We start from the raw sequence: 20246 nt of genomic DNA on the forward strand, positions 1-20246 counted from the left end.
AAACCTCTGCTAGCTATAGAGCTTTTAGGTAAAATAATTGGGGAGTGTCAATCCAGTTCTTAATAGACATGGGACCACAATACAAATCTCACTAATTTGGGAATCTTACCCAGAGACCATAAAATGGCAGGCGTAGGCTTGAAAAAAAAATCACGCTACTTTAATTGGATTGTCGCTAAGGCATGCTAGAGTAATATAAAGAGAGCTTAATTCTGCAAATGGTTGTGCTGCGATCTGTAATAGGAAGAGTTCCATTCCCCAGCATTAACAACTCTTACCTTGTCGAGCATGAAAATTTAAAAATTGAAGAAAATTATGTAGTTCAAGGATAAGTAATAAAATGAGTTGTTGCTTGTTGCAAAGAGAAAATGTAGTTTATCCAGTCAACTAAAAAATAGCCTCAAAAATACGTCTTATCTAATTGCTTTGCAGACATAAAACTGATACCTCAGAAATTCACTGACATTCAGCCTATAGATCCGCGTTTACAGAAGGTTAAAGTTATTCTGCTTGTGCCTCAGTGTTCAGCATCAGGAGTCAGCAATCCAGTGGAATTTATCTTAAATGAACGTGGAGGTAAATTTAACCTATAAATTTTCTAAGTGGTTATCATTGGGAAGGTATCATACATTGGAGCGCCAACATTCTATTCAAAAGACTGGAAGGAAGCAGGTAAGAGCCTCCATTTTGCTGAGTTGCAAATTCCAATCATGCTGAATAGGTAGACTTAGCATGAAGGTGAAACAGACTGAAAAGAAGCTAGATGGAATATGTTCCTTGGGTCATTCTTGTGTGCATGCTTCTTGCTGGCACAAGTGACACTGACAGTGTAAGAACAAGGCAGGGTCGTGGAAGCACAGGGGGAAAGAAAGAATGGGGGGAAATGGCTACATGCACTCAATGGAAGATAATAGCCAGGAATCTCTCAGAGCTGCTCCCGCTCAGCCATTAAAACTTCATTGGAAGTGTGGCAAAAACCCATTTACACACATAAATGAGGATTTCAGCCACACTTCTGCTGATGTTATGGAGTCAGAGCAGTTGCAGCTCTGAGGAAATTCCTGGCCAGTATATTTTATCAGAAAAACAGACTGTCATTCCAGTATTTAACTTATGTTCAAAACAGATTCGGAATGACTTCAAAAAAACTGAAAATGCTGGAAATCAGAACATCAGGCAACATTTGTGGAGAGAGAAACAGGCCTGTGCATATCATCAGGGTGCCCACCAACGCAATCTTCTGGGAGGCAGCCTCTTAGTAGACCACCTCCAAGTTCATGGGATCCTGAGATGGGAGGTCCTATCAGAGGATCCAGTTAACACTGGCCAGCCAGCAGCCTCACCAGGAAAGACAAGCGTTGCAGGAGCAGAAAGACGATTGCAATGGTGCCTCAACTCAGAGTTGCTCTCAGTTACCTTTTGCAAAGTTGAGAATGAAGAGGCCCACAGCTGGTAGGGAAATCTGTACAAAGGGGGCTTCGCTCCACAAGATTGGGTTTGACTACAGCTTTAGTCTTTCATCCTTTGGACTGCCTCCAAGGATCTTCCAGGCTCTGCATTCTGTGGAGGGCCACTCTGATGGCGGGAGACTGTCATCGTCTTCAGAGAATGGCTCCTAAGTAGTGCTTTAATTGACCTAATTGATTGCCTGCTTCCATGGAGCAGGCTGCTGACTTTGTTCCCAGCCCTACTCTGGGAAATTTCCCCTAAAGCTAGAAAGCTGTTGGAAATGATGGCGCAAGACAAAAGGAGGTGGCAAGAGGACAAATAAGAAAGAAGAGATGGGCCTAGAGGAGGTGCAAATAAAATCTGTTACCTTTACAAACTTTTCTAGTTCTGGATGAAAAGTTATCGAGCTGAAACGTTAACTTTGTTTCTCTCTCCACAGATGCTGTCTGACCTGCATCCATTTTCAGCATCTGCAGTATTTTCCTTTTACTTCTGAATTATTTTGGTTGTCCCAGCGCAGAGAGATTAGGTTTAGTACTTTAGTGTAAATTTTGATGAGTAGAAAGTTTTGCAATTTTTCTTGATAGTGGTTCCTAATTATAATTTAGTTGATGTTGAGTAATTGCTCCTTAACAACTGACTTTTTAAATCCTATAGCAATAATTCGTTCACTTTTCTCAGCTGAACATGCTCGAGTTGTCCCCAAAAAGTACTAATTTTGGCATTTGTTATTAAAGTAACATTGAATGGTAATCAGTAATGGACATGGATCATGGATTTGCTTAGATTGAGTCTTAAGCTTATCGAGAAATGTCAGGATTTCAATTAGAATTTTTAAATAGTTAGATAAAGTATATTAACTTAAACATTCAATTGGAGTAGAACCACAGTGATTGCTTTGTATATTTGTACTGGGGTGAGAATTGAGTACAAAAATCTGACACTCCGTTTACTGTCTTGAGGGAGTGCTGCTCTGTCTGAGGTATCGTCTTTCAGATGAGATGTTAAACCAAGACCTCAGTTCCCTGCTTGGGGCATGTATAAGATTCCACGGCACGGTTTTGAAGAAGAACAGAGGGGTTGTCCCAGTGTTCTGACCAATATTTATCCCTTAATCAACATCACAAAAAAACAGATTATCTGGTTATAACACTGCTGTTTGTGGGAGTTTGCTATGTGCAAAATTGGCTGCCATGTTTCCTACATTGCAACAGAACTACACTTCAAAAAGAAAAGTACTTCATTGGCTATAAAGTGCTTTGAGACATCCGGTGAAAGGCAACATAGAAATGCAAGTCTATCTTTCTTTTTATTGTGAGGTCAGACTGTCAAGGGTATATAACTTCTTTACCTAATTTATTTGTAATCTTTTTACAGTACTTCCTAAATCTTCTTTTCTAGACACAACTCTCCTGCAGGAACTTTCTCAGGGAAAAGTATCGGAAGAGAAACTCAAAACACTGGCCCAGAAACAAGCAGAGGAACTGATGCATGCCATTAGATGTAAGTTTAAAAGAATACAGAAAATGAAATCAGAGTTAGTACCTCTAGGGACATTATCTGTGAATCACTTTAATAAAAACTGACACAGTGTTACATGGCGTTACAATCCCTGCAGAGGCTGATAACTTTTAAAAGATTTGAATTCTCAGTGACTGACTCAAATGATCACACAACAAGATTTCACGTTTCAAAACATTTCATGTTGTAAGAATCTAACTGTAACAAAAAATCTAAAAATCGACATTGACTAATTACTGCTTATTGGCAACTAATATACTAAACTACAGAAAAAAAAAACCCCTTAACCTCCAAAGATGACCAAAAATCTTACCCCATGTTAATATGTAACACCGCACTCTCTGCAGAATTGTAGTGTTTATAGGAACCAGACTAAAGTTGCTTCCAGCAGGTTAATTTCTCCACATTTTGCTGAGTTGCAACGACCAATGTCCAGCGAAAGTCATTTCCCCTCAGTCTCCTGAGAATCCCCGAACCAACTTCCAGCAGCAAGACGCAGTCTGGCAACTCGATCTCCCAGGACACAGGGCAAATTTTCCGGTGTCCTCAAATCTCCACAGATGTTGACTCTTTGAACGGAGAACAAGCTTCCACCAGCATTCTGCCTAGTGGCTAACAGCAAGCAGCCTTCTTGTGTGCAGTTCACAGCAGCTGCTGTTTTTCGGTCTCTATCTCTGGGGCACTGTGCCTGTGTCCTGTAAGTCTGGCAGCAGTAAGGCCAGGTATCGTTTCCTTTGTCTCCAGATGTTAAAAAAAATGGCACCTTGCTTTCATTGAGGCTTGACCTGGCACCCTGTAACCATGCCGAACAAATCACATGGGACAGGACTTTTACCTGGTCAGCAGGTCTGGGAGCTGTCACGAAGCCGTGCTCCACCTGCGATCGGGCCCCCATGTCGATTTCACGCTGGCTGGCCAATTAACAGCCAGCTAGTCTGAAAGGCACGCTGCAACGCAACCCCTTTGGCGTGGGGGGGGGCAAGCGTGGAAGTTTGCGCATGCATGCGTGTGCGCACATTGAAAGCTGCCTCAATGAGCTGCCTCAGGGAGCTGAAGATTTTTAAAAATGCAAATAAAGATATTACAAATATTAAAAACATATCCTCTCATGTGACTCTGTCACATGAGCAGGGACATGTTATAAATGATATTTCAACATTTTTATTTTATTTTAAATTCCTGCTGGAAACCTCATCCCACCTGTGGATGAGGCTTCATAAAAAATGCAAAGGCCGCCTGGTCAATTCGCCAGCCCACCAGCCATAAGATTGGACGGGCAGCGAAAAATTACATTCAATTGTGACTTTAATGGCCTTAATAGGCCGGTTAATTGTCGGCGGGCGCACTGCCAACACCCACATGCATCCGCTGACTGAAATATCAGGAAGGCGGGGGCACAGCGAGATCAGCTGTGTGCCCACCCACCTGTCAATGGCCAATTGTGGCCATTGACAGGATAATTAAAATAACTGAAGGACCTGCCTGTCCAACCTTAAGGTTGGTGGGCAGGCCAGGAGCCTCAGCGAGCATCTGAAAAAACATGAAACCTCATCCACCGGCGGGATGAGGTTTCATGTAAGGTTTAAAAAACTTTAATAAAGTTTCAATGAAATTTATTAACATGTCCCATCTTGTGTGACATTGTCCCACCATCCAGTTTTGTCTGCACATTCAGCCCATCGTGTCTGTACCAGCCAAAAAGAGAAAAATGAAACTAGCTGCTCATTTTAATCCCACTTTCCAGCACTGCAGGTTACAGCACTTCAGATGTAGATCCAGATACCCTTTAAATGAGTTCAGCATTTCAGCCTCAACCGCCAACTTAGGTAGTGAATTCCAGACGCCCACCACCCTCTGGGTGAAAATGTTTTTCCTCATGTCCCCTCTAATCCTTCTACCAATCACCTTAAATCTATGCCCCTTGGTAACTTACCCCTCAGCTCGGGGAAATAAGTCTTTCCTCTCTACCCTATCTAGGCCTCTCATAATTTTGTATACATCAGTTAGGTCACCCCTCAGCCTCCTCTGTTCTAAGACAAACAACCCTAGCCTTTACAATCTCTCTTCATAGCTACAATTTTCAAGCCCTGGCAACATTCTTGTAAATCTCCTCTTCACTCTCTCCAGAGCAATTATGTCCTTCCTGTAATGTGGTGACCAGAACTGTACACAAAATTCCAGCTGTGGCCCAACCAGCATTTTATACTGCTCACCGATGGCAAAATTCAGCCCAATGCCTTTGTTTATGAAACCCAGGTTTCTTCACGCTTTGCCAACTGCTTTCTCAATATGTTCTGTCAGCTTCAAGAATCTATGCACAAGAGCCCCCAGGTTCTTCTATCCCTGTGCACTCTTAAAACTATGCCATTCGGTCAATATATCTCTCTCTATCCCTTCTGCCAAAATGCATCACCTGACACTTCTCTGTATTAAATTCCATCTGCCATGTTTCTTTCCATTCTGCTAAACAATTTATGACCCATTGCAGTTGATCGGTATCATCTTCATGATTTTCCACACTTCCAAGTTTGGTATCATCAGCAAATTTTACTCTTCCAATATCCAAGGGCAACATTTTCCCCCCAACAGGGGGGATGTGTGGGAGTGGGCGTGGGTGGGCAGGATCCTGATCGGTGCCCCCGGTTGGGGGCGTGCAGCCATTTTACGTGGGCGAGCCAATTAAGGCCCGCCCAGCGTTACGTGTGCCAGGAAGCGCTATGCGCTCCCTGTTCGGGTGGTGGGGGGGGGGGGGGGGTGGATTCTCTGAACCAGGAGTGTGCTCTTTTGCGCATGCGCGTGAAAAACCGCACAGATCTCCCTGAGGTAAAGTGCTGCTGGTAAATCTCTGTGCATCCCAACGTCACCCATGTCATTTACATTCTCAGGTCGGCGGGTGTGCAGCCGACTCGGCTGCATGCCCGCCAACCTGTCAATGGCCTATTAAGGCCATTAAAAAACTAATTGAAACCATTAACGGGCCTGCCCGTCCAACCTTAAGGTTGGTGGGCAGGCCGGGAGCCCTGGCGGGCATTTGAAAAAGCATGAAACCTCATCCACGGGTGGGTTGAGGTTTCATGAGGGATTTTAAAATTTCAGAGTGTGTTAAAATAAAAGTTATGGACATGTTCCAACTCATGTGACCCTCTCAACTGCTCAATTCTTAACAAATGACATCCTATTTGACTGTGACAAAGGTAAATTTGGTAATAAGATGAATTTTGAGACTGCTTATCCAACACCCAGAACTGGATGAGCAGAAATCTCCTGCAGTTAAATGTTTGGAAGACTGAAGTCATTGTCATCAGTCCTCGCTCCAAACTTGATTCCCCAGCTACTGATTCCATCCCTGTCCCTAACAACTGCCTGAAACTAAACCAGCCTGTTCATGACCTTGGTGTCATGTTTGACTCCAAGATGGCCTTCGACCACTTATCAGTGCTATCACTAAGACTGTATATTTCCACCTCCATAACATCGCCCAACCTTGCCCTGCCTCAGCTCTCTGCTGCTGTAAACCCCATTCTTGCCTTTATTACCTCTAGAATTGACTTTTGCAATGCCCTCCTGCCTGGTCTCATACATTCTACCCTCTGTAAACTTGATGTGCTGTATTTTGATTTCCAAAAGGTGTTTGATGAAGTGCCCTATCAAAGATTACTATACAAAATAAGAGCTCATGGTGTAGGGGGTAATATGTTAGCATGGATATAGGATTGATTAGCTAACAGGAAGCAGAGAGTCAGGATAAATGGGCCATTTTTGGGTTGGCAAGTTGTTACTAGTGGAGTACCACAGAGACCTGTGCTGGAGCCTCAACTATTTACAATCTATGTCAGTGTTTTGGGTGAAGGGACCATATGTATGGTGGCTAAATTTGCTGATGACACAAAAGTAGGAAAGTAAGTTGTCAAGAGGACATAACAAGTCTACAAAGGGATTTAGATAGGTTAAGTGAGTGGACAAAAATTTGGCAGATGGAGTATAATGTGGAAAAATGTGAACTTGTCCGCTTTGGCAGGGAGAATAGAAAAGCAGCATATTATTTGAATGGAGAGAGATTGCAGAATTCTACGGCATATAGGGATCTGGGTGTCCTGGTACATGAATCTCAAAAAGTTGGTATGCAGGTGCAGCAAGAGATTAGAAAAGCAAATGAAATCTTAGCATTTATTGCAAGGGGAATCAAGTATGAAAACTAGGTAAGTATTACTGCAGCTGTACAGGGCCTTAATTAGACCACATGTGGAGACAGTACTCTGCTGATGCTGTACAGTTTTGCCCTCCTTACTTAAGAAAGGATATAATTGCATTAGATGCAGTTCAGAGGAGGTTCACTCATCTGATTCCTGGGATGAAAAGGTTATCTTCTGAGGAAAGGTTGAGCTTATATCAATTGGAGTTTAGAATTGACGGGTGGATGCTGAGATGTTCCCCCTTATGAGGGAGTCTAGAACTAGGAGACACTGTTTTAGAATAAGAGGTCTTCCATTTAAGAGTGAGGAGGATAATTTTTTTCTCTCAGAGGGTCATTAGTCGCTGAAATTCTCTTCCCCAGAGAGCAGTGGAGACTGGGTCATTGAATATTTTCAAGGCTGAGTTAGATAGATTTTTGATCGACAAGGCAGTCCAGAGTCATGGGGGGACAGACGAGGATGTGGAGTTGAGGCCACAATCAGATCAGCCATGATCTTATTGAATGGCGGAGCAGGCTCAAGGGGCCAAATAGCCTACCCTGCTCCTAATTCTTATGTTTTTGTGTAAGCTTTTAGTCATCTCCCCTAACATTGCTTGATGTGATTTGGTCCAAGTTTGCTTTATAAAACTCCTATTAAGTGTCCTGGGACCTTTTATTGTATTAAAGGTGCTATAGAAATAAAGTTGCTGTTGTGTGTACATGTGGGAATCCAGTCACTGCTACAGATGAGACCAGTTAAACAGAGACTGTTTTGTGGAAAACTGCACTTTAGTGGCCATCTGTGACCTAGGAGATGAGAGATCTCACCAGTAGATCCTTGGAAAGAGTTGGCGATGAAGAAATTCAGGGCTTTGGTAACCTTGAAGGCCACTGGCACTGCATGCCACTTGGTTGATTGAAAAGGACATCTTCTTATCGGAGGCTACAGCTGTCAGCAGGAGCTTGATGTGAAAGTCTAAGCCCTGAGGCACTGTTGCTCAGTCATGTTGAGAAAACTCACCCCCAGCACAGGGTATCCAGACAGAGGGTATCATCTCCTTCAAGCTGAAACTCCGTGTCTGTTCACTTTCTTATGCAGTTTGGCATGTGGCTGTGAAGAAGGCAGCTGCTGTTTGTAGTGTTTCTGTTCCTTTTGCTTCTCATCAGAGGTCCATGCAAATGTTACTCCCTGTTTGGGAAGTTTAACAAGAAGGTGAGTAAACTCCAAGGAAATTCAAAGTATTTTCAAAAAGTTGGAAATGACCCTCAAAGCAGTGAAATCAGCTCTCCGAAAAATCCTGTATGCAAAGCCTTTCAGTGAGGCTGGCCACAAACTTTGCAACTTCGTTCTTTAAAAGCTTTCTAGCATGTCAGTTTAATTCTTCAATGAATCGCTCCTATGCTTATGCCTTGTTGACTCTGGCAAGTTTCACATAGCTCTGGAAACCTATGTGCTGGCTGTTAAAGCCAGAATGTTGGGTTACTTCTCAGTTAACAACCTCTTTGAATATTTGACTATTTACCTGAGAGCTCCATGGGGGTTCCCCACTTGCCAGTTAAGTCCGAATTGGGCAGGATCATATCTGGTACCTGACCCAACACCACTTTTCGGGGTTTTAACCCTCCTGCCTGTAAGCTTGGCAGTTAAAAATCCGTTCATAGTTCTCTTGCCTGAAGGACACTCGTGGACCAGTTATGTTTTGCAACAATCCAGCATGGTGCTGACTGCCCACGTTTTATCAGATACATTGGGTAGAATCTTACCTGTGTCGGGCAGATTGGGCGGGAGTGGGCAGGGGCGGGCGCAGAGCCGATTGCTGCCCGTGATCAGCTCCGCACTGCCATTTTACGTGGGTGGGCCAATTAAGGCCCACCCGTGTAATGCTCAGCATTACCTCTGTGGGCGGGGGGGGAGGAGGGAGAGTCGGGGCCTGCACTCTTTCGCGCATACGTATGAAAGAGCGCAGCAATCTCTCTGAGGCATCCCCGTGCCTCAGGGAGATTAAGTACATAATAAAAATTTTTTAATTATAAAGTAAAAAATTATTTAAACATTTCCCCTCAACATGAGCTGGGGCACGTTGGTGAAGTCAAGAAAGTTGATTTATTTATTTTATACAAGCTTCAGGAAGTCTCATCCCGTCCGTGGATGAGGTTTCCTGAAAAATGTGAACGTTGCTTGGCCTCTTTGCCTACCCGCCAACCTTGAGATTGGACAGGCATCATTGCAAACAACTTTAATTGGTTTTTTAATGGCCTTAATAGGCCGTTGACAGTTCGGCGGGTGCGCATCCGCCTCTGGTGTGTGCCCGCTGAACGAAATATCAAAATGACGCGCGATGACGTCAGGCCCGCCCCCGCACACCGACGGCATTATTCTGCCTATTGAATTCAATTTCACAACTTCGAGACCTGAACTGACAACCTTTATTTTGCTGGGTCATCACCATAATCATTACACTGCTATGTTCTTATGGTGGATCTGAAGGTTGCCCATTTGTTTGATAACAGTTCAAAAGCAAAGTTATTTTGTGTTTTTCTTTTAAATATTGTATTCAAACCAAGTTAGTAATAAATAGTATAATGAAAAATCACTTTACTGCAAATTTGTTCCAGGAAGTAATACTTAAAATACTGTTTTTGACAGTACAATAGAGAGGATTTTTTATGTTTAATTCATTTGTTTCCTCTTTGACTAAGCAAGAATTAAGATGTTTTGCTCTCTACCCTCTCTGAAAACATTGGAATGATTGCGCCAACATTCAAAACTTCATTTATCCAAATAGCTGATGTATTTATTTACCACACATAAAATGACCAGAATTAGTTTCTTTTAGCTGCTATATTTAATGTCTTTAAGGCACTGTGACATTTTTATTGTTTACCACTTTGAAAGTGTCCTTGTTCTGTAGCTGGAATTTCTGATAAGACATAAAAAGCCAATATAAATGACAGACTGCAGACTTTGAGTCATTAATCAGGGTGCTTGGAATCAAATTCTTTGTTTGGATCTTGTGTGTATAAGCTGTTCCATTTTATCTTGTGTCAGTTCTTGATGGATGACAGTTGTTGCAGTTTGTATTGTATGGGGGGAAAACAGAAATTAGTTTTCCATTTTGAGAGAAAAAAATTGTGTCACAGATTTAACAACCTGGTTACAGGCACCAATACAACTTCAAGAGCAAACTTCAAGGAAGAAAATAAATAATTCTGGAGCATGTGCTTGATAATTATTTTCACAGTACTGAGTTTTGCTGATGCTTGTGCATTGATTACAACATCACTTTTACATTTGGGCAACTGGTGTATTTCACTGTTTTATGCATGATGGTGAGTTCAGTGTATTTCGCTTGTGTTAAATTATCACTTGCTGATCCCAGTATTGCTTATGGGTTTTAGATCTTTCATTGATGTCCGAGACATCCCCACTGTGTAATTCATAAAGTGGCAACACTGGGGTAATAACACCATTTTGCAACAAGTACTAAAACATTCATATTGGCTGGGCTTAACAGACACAAACGATTGTGAAATCGGCAGCTATAGCTGTTCTGTGCCATTCCCCCACATTCAAGAAGCAAGTAGCAACTCTCTGACAAGTTTGTTAAGCAAGTTCTGTTTAAGATAAGTCTTTTAAAACAGTTGAAAATTATAGGAAAATATTTCATGCAAACCGTTGGTAAGTTAAAAGTTTCAGTAATTGTTTCATATTTAAAATATAAATACTAGTGTTAGAATTTGCATGCGTTGAATAATTTGATAGAGAACATTTCTAAAGGTGAAGCTAGATCACTCTCTATTAATACTTGTTCTGGGAATAATCCAAGTTTTAGAATTAGGATTGATGAATATCAAAATTATACATCCATGAGATCTCCATGAGATACTATTGTCCTTAAGAAAATATGAAGAAATCATCTGTTCACTAGTAACCAGTTTTCCTAATGTCATTAAAAAAAGAGACTGTGAGCTGGGATACCATGAAATAAGACAGTTTACATTTCATTGGTATGACTCCTGTCTGTAAAACCATCAAAATATTGCAAATCCATCTAAAATATTATTTTTCATCAACAACTGCATGTTTCTTTGGTTTTCTATGAGGTTGCACCTATTATTGTATGTTGCATCACTTTCAGAAGTGTACAGAAATTTTTTCGGCAACAATTTACTCTGTAGGTAATAGGGCATTCTAGAATTTTTGCTTTGTTTATACATCTTTACCCAAGATTGTTATTTCACTAAGGTGGATTGTTGAAAAACCTACCTTAACACTGATTCCAAAAGTTCAGATCAGGAGAAAGAAAGATTTATCTTTGATTTTGTGTCTTATCATTCATCTTACGAATGTGTAAAAGTTCTTAACACAAACTATTTTTGAAGTGCAATCACTGTTGTTATGTCAGTAAAAACAATTCCAACAGTGAATCAAAAAAATATACTGTAGAGAAGAAAGTTGAAGCGAGAACATGAAATCAATAGCATGTATCTCATCAAACTCTGCTTTCACTAAGATAGAAATCAATAAAATGAAAAATGCCAGAGGACCTAGTGAGGATTAATTTAACATCAGGAGGAGAATTTTTTGTTTATCATGGTCATCGTTCTGTCACTACTACAGTTGGGATGAATGTGGCGAGCCCATCTGTGAGAGAAATTACTCCTCCCTTCCAACCCTTATACTCATTCTGTATTAATCCTCACCTTCACCCAGCTCTTGCCAATGGTTCCAAGTAGCTGTTAGAATGCAACAGAGGCCAGACCCCAGTAAAGCACTTTGAGCAGGCCAAATCATGTGAGGGTAGTCTTTAGGTCTCTTACCCTTGGTGTCTTAAGGATTTTTCTTCCCTAACATGCGAAGACTTATTGTGGCAGACTGGGCCAATCTAAGGTCCAAGGGTATTGAAGGTGGGTCAGGATCTTTGTGGAATCCAAAGAGCTCGACAAGGTACAGAAGACATTTCAGTCATCCACAGCATCTGATCTTTCTCCAGCCATCTAGACTCATCTTGCCCCTGGCTATGATAGGTCAGCATGAGCGGGTGAGGCTCTTGAGGCACAACTGCTTCTACTATAATCAAATTCACACATTAAGTCATGTTGATCATCTTCTACTTACCCACTGGAATCCTACCAAACACTCCAGATGATGAACATGGTCATCTTTGTCTCGAAGGAGGCAACAACTATAATTGGATTGCTTGGTAAGTGAAGAGTCAGGAGTTGGGTCATGGACTCTTCCATTTTCAGTTGCTTTATCAATGACCTCCCTCTGTTATAGGGCCAGAAATTAGGCTGTTTGTGGGTTATTCCATTGTGTTCACCTCCATTCACAACTCCTCTTATAATGGAGCCTTCAGCAGGAGCTAGAAAACATGCTTCAGTTAAGAAGTAGCATGAGGGTGACATTTGTATGACATAAGTGGCAGAAAATAACTGACTTGATCAAGGTGACTCATTAGAGATTTTTAGAATTATGAAGGGATTTCATAGTGCAGGCTTGGAGAAGTTATGTCCTTCTATGGGGGAGTCCTTAACTAGGGGTTGTTGATATAAAATAATAACTAATAAATCCAATAAGGAATTCAGGAGAAACTTCACTGAGATGTAGAATGCAATACCAAATTGAGCAGATAAGGCAAATGCTATAGATGTATTTCAGGGGAAGCTAAGGAAGCCCATGAGGGAAGAAGTCATTAAAGAATATATTGATAAGGAATGATGAACTAGATCGGGAGGAAGAGGAGGCTCCCATGGAGTATAGGCTGTTGGGGTGAATGATCTGTTTCACTACATAAAAGGCCTAACCTCTAAGTGTCTGGGCATTACCCTGACCTGCTGTGACCTGCTCCCATCCAACCCTGACCTGCAGCTTTGACATCACTGCAGTACTGCAGGAGGAATTAGCACTCAAATATAAATGATCATACTGGGTAATCAATGTTGTATACTCCCTATGACTTTAGTGTCTTTCCTATAATGGGATGCTTAAGATGCTGGGTGTGTACATACTTAGAATATTTTTAACCTTGTAATCTTTGACCGTATTTATAAAATCTGAAAAGTTGTTGCTATTTTAAATAGCATTATCTGTCAGTCTCTTCTCATACTTTCTCTCTTTGTGTCTCTTATTTCTTTTTTGACTCCCCTCTGAACTGTTCAGCCTGGCTATCAATTGTATTATCCATCTGACATCTGTGATATTGCACCCTTCCTTTGCTTTATCTTACTGCCTATCACTGTCATCATCAGGGGAGTTCTCAATTTGTTTATCCTACCTTTCTCCCTCATGGGAATGTACCTTATCTAAACCATCTCCTCTTTAAAGACAGACCATTGTTCTGTTACAGTTTTGCTTGCCAATCTTTGATCCTGGTTTATCTGGGCCAGATCCGTTCTCACCCCACGGAAATTGGCTGTCCCTAATTATTTTTACTCTGGATTGTCCCTTGTCCGTTTCCATTACCAACTTAAATCTTATGATACTATGATCACTGTTCCCTAAATGTTCCCCCACTGACATTTGATCCATTTGACCCATGTCATTTCTGACCCAGAACCAGCAATGCCTCCATCATTGTTGGGTCAGAAACATAGTGATCTAGAAAATTCCCTTGAATAGACTTCATAACCTCTTTCCCCTCTGTGCCATTTACACTGCTACAATCCCAGTCTATATTAGGACAGTTAAAGCCCCCATTATAACAACTCTATACTTCTTGCACCTCTGTAATTTCCTTGCAAATTTGTTTTTCTATATCTTTCCCATTAGATGTTGACTGATAGAGTACACCCGGCAATGTAATGATACCTCTATTGTTTCTTAGCTCTCACCAAATAGATTCTGTCTTTGACCCTTGAGTGTAGTATTCTCCTTAATCAAAACTGCAGCCCAACTCCTTTCTTTCTATCTCTCTCTTTCCTGAACACCTTGGCCTGGATTTTTGGTCTTGAGATAGGTGCTCAGAGTTGGGGATATTTCCTGGCTCACTGCACCTACCTCAGAAAAAGTGTCTCGGATGGTGGGATCTTTGATCCTGGGGTAGAGGGGTAGGTGCAGAATGGAGATGGGCCTACCGCCCCTGGACGCAGAACAGAGGTGGCCATGGGCTGCTGAGTGCGAAGGCAAGGTGTTTGAAAGGCCCATCTCAGTTCTCTGGGACTTTGTCCCCAGGCGTTTTGTTGAATATTAAGCACTGCAGGCCTCATAGCCCCTCACTGCACTTACATATCAACACATGCTCCCATCCATCCCCATGGCCCCTTATAACCCCAAGTCAACTCTGCCATCCCATGTTACCCACCAGCCCTATGGCCCCTTATAACCCCTATGCCAAGTTAATACCAACTCATGACCTCCCTGCCCACCATCCTTTGTGTTGGCACCCTCCATGCCAACTCACCCAGTGTCCACCAAGGGCAGACCTCAAGTGCCATGCTCTGATGAAATAAAATAAAGTTCCAAATATCTATTACAGACTTCACAATATAAAAAAACTTTCATTTATGAAAGCCCATTCAATAAATTTAAATCCCCCCAACCACTTAATTCCTTAAAAAAACAAACAGTTGTATTTGTAACCACACATCAAAGACAACTAATGCTTTCATAACCTCTTTGGGTTGTCGATCAAACTGTGAGCTTATAGCCCCCCACTGTGATAATGATAGGTTGTGGAAATCAGTCAAGTAGTAATAATACTATAAAGATAGCACTTAGGGTTATATCAATAATGAGCTATTGAAACTGCTAGCACAGATTTTTGTTCAACTCTCAGACACAAGGATGACAGTTTTTCTTTCAATTTTTAAAGGGAAGGCTGGTTAAATAAATTGACAGTTCTATAGACCTTATCCACCCTTCATGAACATTTACATCTACTCAAAACAATCGTAACTTGCACACTGCAAAATAAGGCACTTGATGAGCGAAAACGGGGTGTGTTTGAACTCAGCATGGCCATTTAAACCCATTGATGAGCTTGGGTTTCCCTCATGTGAGTTGCATCCACCCCTTCACCCGCCAGCAAAAATTGAATCTATCAGAATTGGGATTGGCCACTTTCTGTGCTGTGATTTTCTATTATTCTGGCTTTATTGCTGCAAACCTGAATCAGCAGCAGGTTAAGCAGTATTTGAGAGTTCAATTGAGCCATCTCTTTGGCACTTTGGGTACACTGGTCAGAACTTTGAACTTAAACAGTGTGTAAACTGGGTGATATCAGATTGGCTGCCTGTTACACACTGCACCTGGTTTTTGAAGTCAATGGAAAGGAAATTCAGATGGAATTTGCAATGAACAGCCAACCTGATAGTGCCTGATTTACACTCCCATGAGTTAAAAGTTCTGGCCAATTACTTCCCAGTAAAGTAATTTTAAAAATAACTTCCATTTGTACAATGCCTTTCATGACCTCAGGGCATCCCAGAGTGCTTCATAACCAATTAAGTACTAATGAAGTGCAGTTGTATTGTAGGGGATGGAACAGCCAATTTGCATACAGCAAGGTCCCAGAAACCAAAATTAATCAAATGATGAGATAATCTGATGTAACTGAGAGATAAATGTTACCTATGATACCAAGCAAACTCCCATGCCCTACTTTGAAAATGCCTTCTTTGAAATCCACCAATCGGGTCCTTAGTCTAACATCAGATCTGGAAGACAGTACTTCTGACAATGCAGCTCTCCCACAGTTAGTACAGCATTGGAATGTCAACTGTTATGAAGATATGCTTTTTGAAGATACAATTTCAATTTTTTTCATTTTCTGGCTGGATTTTTAAAAACTGGGACACCCTCTACAGATAATGGGAAAACTGCCCAGGCTGTGACAGTACGCACAATGTTGTAATCCATCAAGTGGGATGAAGGCAGACACTCAACCATCTGGGGAGCATGAAAAACCCCATCCCCTGCTGATTCATGCCATCCTGAGACTTTTCAAATGTTTCTGAGATGAGACATCAAAATGCAATTACCTGTTCTGAAACAAAAACTGCAGCAGACATGAGCTAATAGAATTTCTCTGGAATATGCACCCAGTGAAGTACTTTAAGCACCCCTTACCAAGCAGAAGCAGAGAACAAAAGACAGTGCTGTACTGAACACAGGCTGATTGAAGCTGTGTGCTCTCTCTGTCTCTCGCTCTCCTGAAAGTGCTGTGCCCGGTTTGTAAAGTAACCATCCTGAGAAGAGAAATCTACTGTGAACTGAGATTTTTCAGGGAAAAGAATGTGGAAACCTGCTCCATACAACTACACCAGGAAGACAGCTGAACAAAACGGCTGCACATGGAACCATCACATTGAGACCAGTCAAGGAACAGCTAACCATATTGGAATGATTGTAGGTTAATTGCAATACTTATACCAGATGGATTTGGATAAACGTGTCCACACAGCAGCAAAGTCCTGATTGTAAGTTAAACCATTTCTTACTGTTATGGGGATCATGTGACCAATCATAGACCAATCAGACCTAAGCGTGGGGAATCTTAGGGTGGAGCTTTTTTAGCTTTGGTCTTGGAACAAACATGTAGTCTCCTCTGAAGTCTGTTAATAAAGTTCACTGTTTCTTACAACAAACCCATCCTGCACTCTCCAAGTTTATTACAACTGGCGATGAGGATAAATAGCACTGACGTAGCACCTCGCCTCGCAACTGTGAGTATTCCAATACTTTAAGGGAAGAAAAGAAGAATACTCACCAGCAATGCCTCACTTTGGTAGAATTGACCCATACAACTCATCCATCGAGGAGTGGAGTCAATATATTGAGCGATTCGGGTCCAACTTTGTAGCCAACGTAATAACGGCGGAGGAGAAACAGAAAGCAATTCTCCTAAGTGTCTGTGGGAGCAAAACGTACAACTTAATCCATAGCTTGAAGGCTCTGAATGCGCCAAATTCTAGATCCTTCACCAAGCTAGTCAACCTTGTGAAAGGACATTTTCAGCCTAAACTTTCTGTGATCATGCGAAGATTTAATGGAGCATTGTGACTTCGGTGATACTTTAAATGACATGTTGTGAGATCGTTTGGTTTGCAGCATAAACAATGATGCCATTCAGCACCGTTTACTTGCAGAAGTTGAGATCGACCTGAAGCGCGACATGGAGATAGCGCTAGCAATGGAGAGTGGTGAGAGGGACTCGCAGGCTTTGCAGAGTGTGTAACATGGCGCCGTTTTGCAAGGAACCTGCCACCAAGTTTGGCACGAAGATCAGGGAGGCTACCACGAAGCAGGACACAGTCCCTACCACTAGAAAAACAAAAAGGTATGCTGGAAGCAGCTCACCAGTAAGCCAGAAGTTGAAGTGTTACCTTTGTGGGGGAAATCATGCACCCGAAGTCTGTAGATTTAAAGAGGCAGAATGCACTACTGCCACAAAAAAGGGCATCTTGTTAAACAGTGCAGGACTCGATCAAGACAGCCATTCAGACATCAGGTCAAGCTAAATGAAGTGCACAATATAGAAGAGTCAGAAATTACTGAGGCTGACGTTTATTCCCTACACAATCTGAAGGCCAGGAAAACTGAACCAATCACTGTTACACTTCAAATAAATTGAAAGCCTCTGCTCATGGAGGTGGACACAGGAGCATCGACCACAGTGGTGGGAGAACATATCTTTAAATATCTCAGAGAAGGTACCCAGCCATTGAGTTTAGAGAAAACTGCTGCTCAGTTAAAAACATATATAGGAGAAGCAATACAGGTGAAAGGCATCACTTCTGCACCTGTATCATACAAACAACAGAAGCTCAGCTGCCAAGAACTGTTGTAACAGGAGAAGGACCTAGATTTCTGGGCCATGGAGTTGAAGGAAATCAAATTAAATGGGTCAGAAATTTTTCAGGTCAGGACTGGAGGAATTCCAGAGTTGCTGAAAAGATATGACAGAGTATTCCGGGATGAATTGGGGAAAATCAAAGGTCTGCAAGCTAAAATATATGTGGACCCTGAAGCAACAACCCATTTTTTTGCCCAGAAGGAAAAAACAGTAAAAACTGGGAAATAGTACTGGTACTGAGTACTGGTCCGAACTGTTTTTTCCTTCTGGGAGGCAAGACCTGTGCCTTACACTCTGACAGAAAAGGCTGATGCAAAATTATGTTGTTTGGAGAAAGTGGGAATAATACAGCCAATCCAGTTTTCAGAATGGGCAGCACCCATAGTCCCTGTGCTAAAGCTGGACCAAACCATTCGCACCTGTTATAAATCATAACCTGGATTATAAATTAACGGCAAACAAGGCTGTCAAATACCCAATCCCAAAGATTGAAGATCTGTATGCTAAATTCGCAGAAGGAAGATCCTATACTAAACTAGATATGAGCCATGCGTATCAGCAGCTCAAGCTCGACAACACATTAAGGAGTTATGTCACCATAAACACACACAAGGGCCTGCACCAGTATACATGCCTACCATTTGGTGTGTCTTCGGCCTGTGCGATTTTCCAAAAAACTATGGAAAGCTTACTACGTGGACTCCCCCGAATTATGGTGTACCTGGACGATGTCTTAATCACAGGATCCACAGAAGCCAAGCATGTGGCAAACCTGGAAGAGGTTCTGAAGAGATTTTTAGAGGCTGGTGCTCTTTTTAAAAAAAAAGTGCACCTTCCAAGCAAAGTTACGTATCTGGGTCATCGAGTGGATGCCCAATGGTTGCATCCATTAGAGGAGAAAGTCAGGGCAATCAAGGAAGTGCCCTCTCCTACTAACATCACAGAGGCATGGTAAACTATTACGGTCAGTTTTTGCCTAATCTACAGTGTTGCCCCTTTACATTTATTATTGAAGACGAACCACAGGTGGTCCTGGAAGGCACAGCAAGAGGAAGCCTTCACTAGCGTTAAGAAGCTTTTACACTCGTTGTGCACTATGGCCTGTCTAAGAAATTGATACTCACTTGTGATGCATCTCCCTATGGAAAAGGAGCAGTATTGTCACACAAGATGGAGGATAGACCTGAAAGACCGATAAGTTATGTGTCCGGAGCCCTTTCTGCAGCTGAGAAAGGACACTCGCAAATTGAAAAAGATGGCTTATCTTTCATATCTGGAGTAAAGAGGCTCCATCAATATTTACATGGTCGACACTTCACCATAGTGTCAGATCACAAACCACTGTTAGGATTGTTTAGTGATGATAAGGCAATCCCACTGATAGTCTCTGCTAGAATTCAAAGATGGGCTTTAATTTTGTCGGCATACGAGTACACTTGTATGCGCCATCTGGGTGTGCCTATAGCTAATGCAGGTGCCCTCAGTCATCTCTCTTTGCCCGATAGCATTACACATGTACCAGTACCTCAAGAGGTAGTACTTGCGTTAAATTTCCTGGACCCCTCACCAGCCTGAGTGAGACAGATAAAGAATTGGATGAATTAGGATGCAATTTTAGCAACAGTCTGTGAACAAGTATTACAAGGATGGTCAAATGCACAAGTTCCTTGTACATAGATCCGATCTGAGTTGTCAAGGAGGTATCTTATGGGGAGAAAGAGTAGTTATCCCTGTGCAAAGAAAAGAACCATTATTAAAAGAATTTCATAGTGCGCATCCTGTTATTTGTGAACATAAATGGGATTAAACAGGTCAGAACAGCACCATACCATCCCTCTTCTAATGGCGTGGCAGAAAGAGCAGCACAAACCTTTAAAACAGGCATGAAGAAACTATCAGAGGGAACATTAGAAACATGAATTTCAAGATTTCTGTTCAGCTATCACACAGCTCCTCGTGCAACCACTTGTTTAACACCTTCAGAATTGTTAATGAAGCACTGACATCGTACGAGATTGAGTCTAGTATTCCCTAATTTAAAGAGAAAGGTGGAGAGAAACCAGGGGAGTCAGCGAATTATGATGTTCACAATAAAGGGGTCGAGAGTTTACTGTGGGAGTGACAGTTTTTGTACAAAATTTTGCAACTGAACCAAGGTGGGTCCCTGGTACAATCGTCTCTGAAACTGAACCTATATCTTATCAGGTCGAAGTGGAAAACAGGATTGTTAGGAAACACATGGATCATCTCAGAAGTCAAGAAACCCTCCAACAACCAGTTAATCCACCTGAAATTGAAGTCAAAAC

The 20246-nt window shown here is 41.9% G+C and overlaps 1 protein-coding gene across 1 annotated transcript in view; it reads left to right on the forward strand.

Moving 5' to 3' along the window:
- The window catches only part of LOC144691973 (putative methyltransferase NSUN7), a 151447-nt gene that overhangs the window by 66096 nt on the left and 65105 nt on the right, over positions 1-20246 (forward strand). Inside the window, exons 7-8 of the mRNA XM_078560888.1 lie at positions 433-576; positions 2851-2952. Of these exons, the coding sequence (XP_078417014.1) occupies positions 433-576; positions 2851-2952 (246 nt within the window). The remainder of the gene's footprint in view (positions 1-432; positions 577-2850; positions 2953-20246) is intronic.

Source organism: Cetorhinus maximus, chromosome 1 (assembly GCF_964194155.1).
Source record: "Cetorhinus maximus chromosome 1, sCetMax3.hap1.1, whole genome shotgun sequence".
NCBI lineage: Eukaryota > Metazoa > Chordata > Chondrichthyes > Lamniformes > Cetorhinidae > Cetorhinus > Cetorhinus maximus.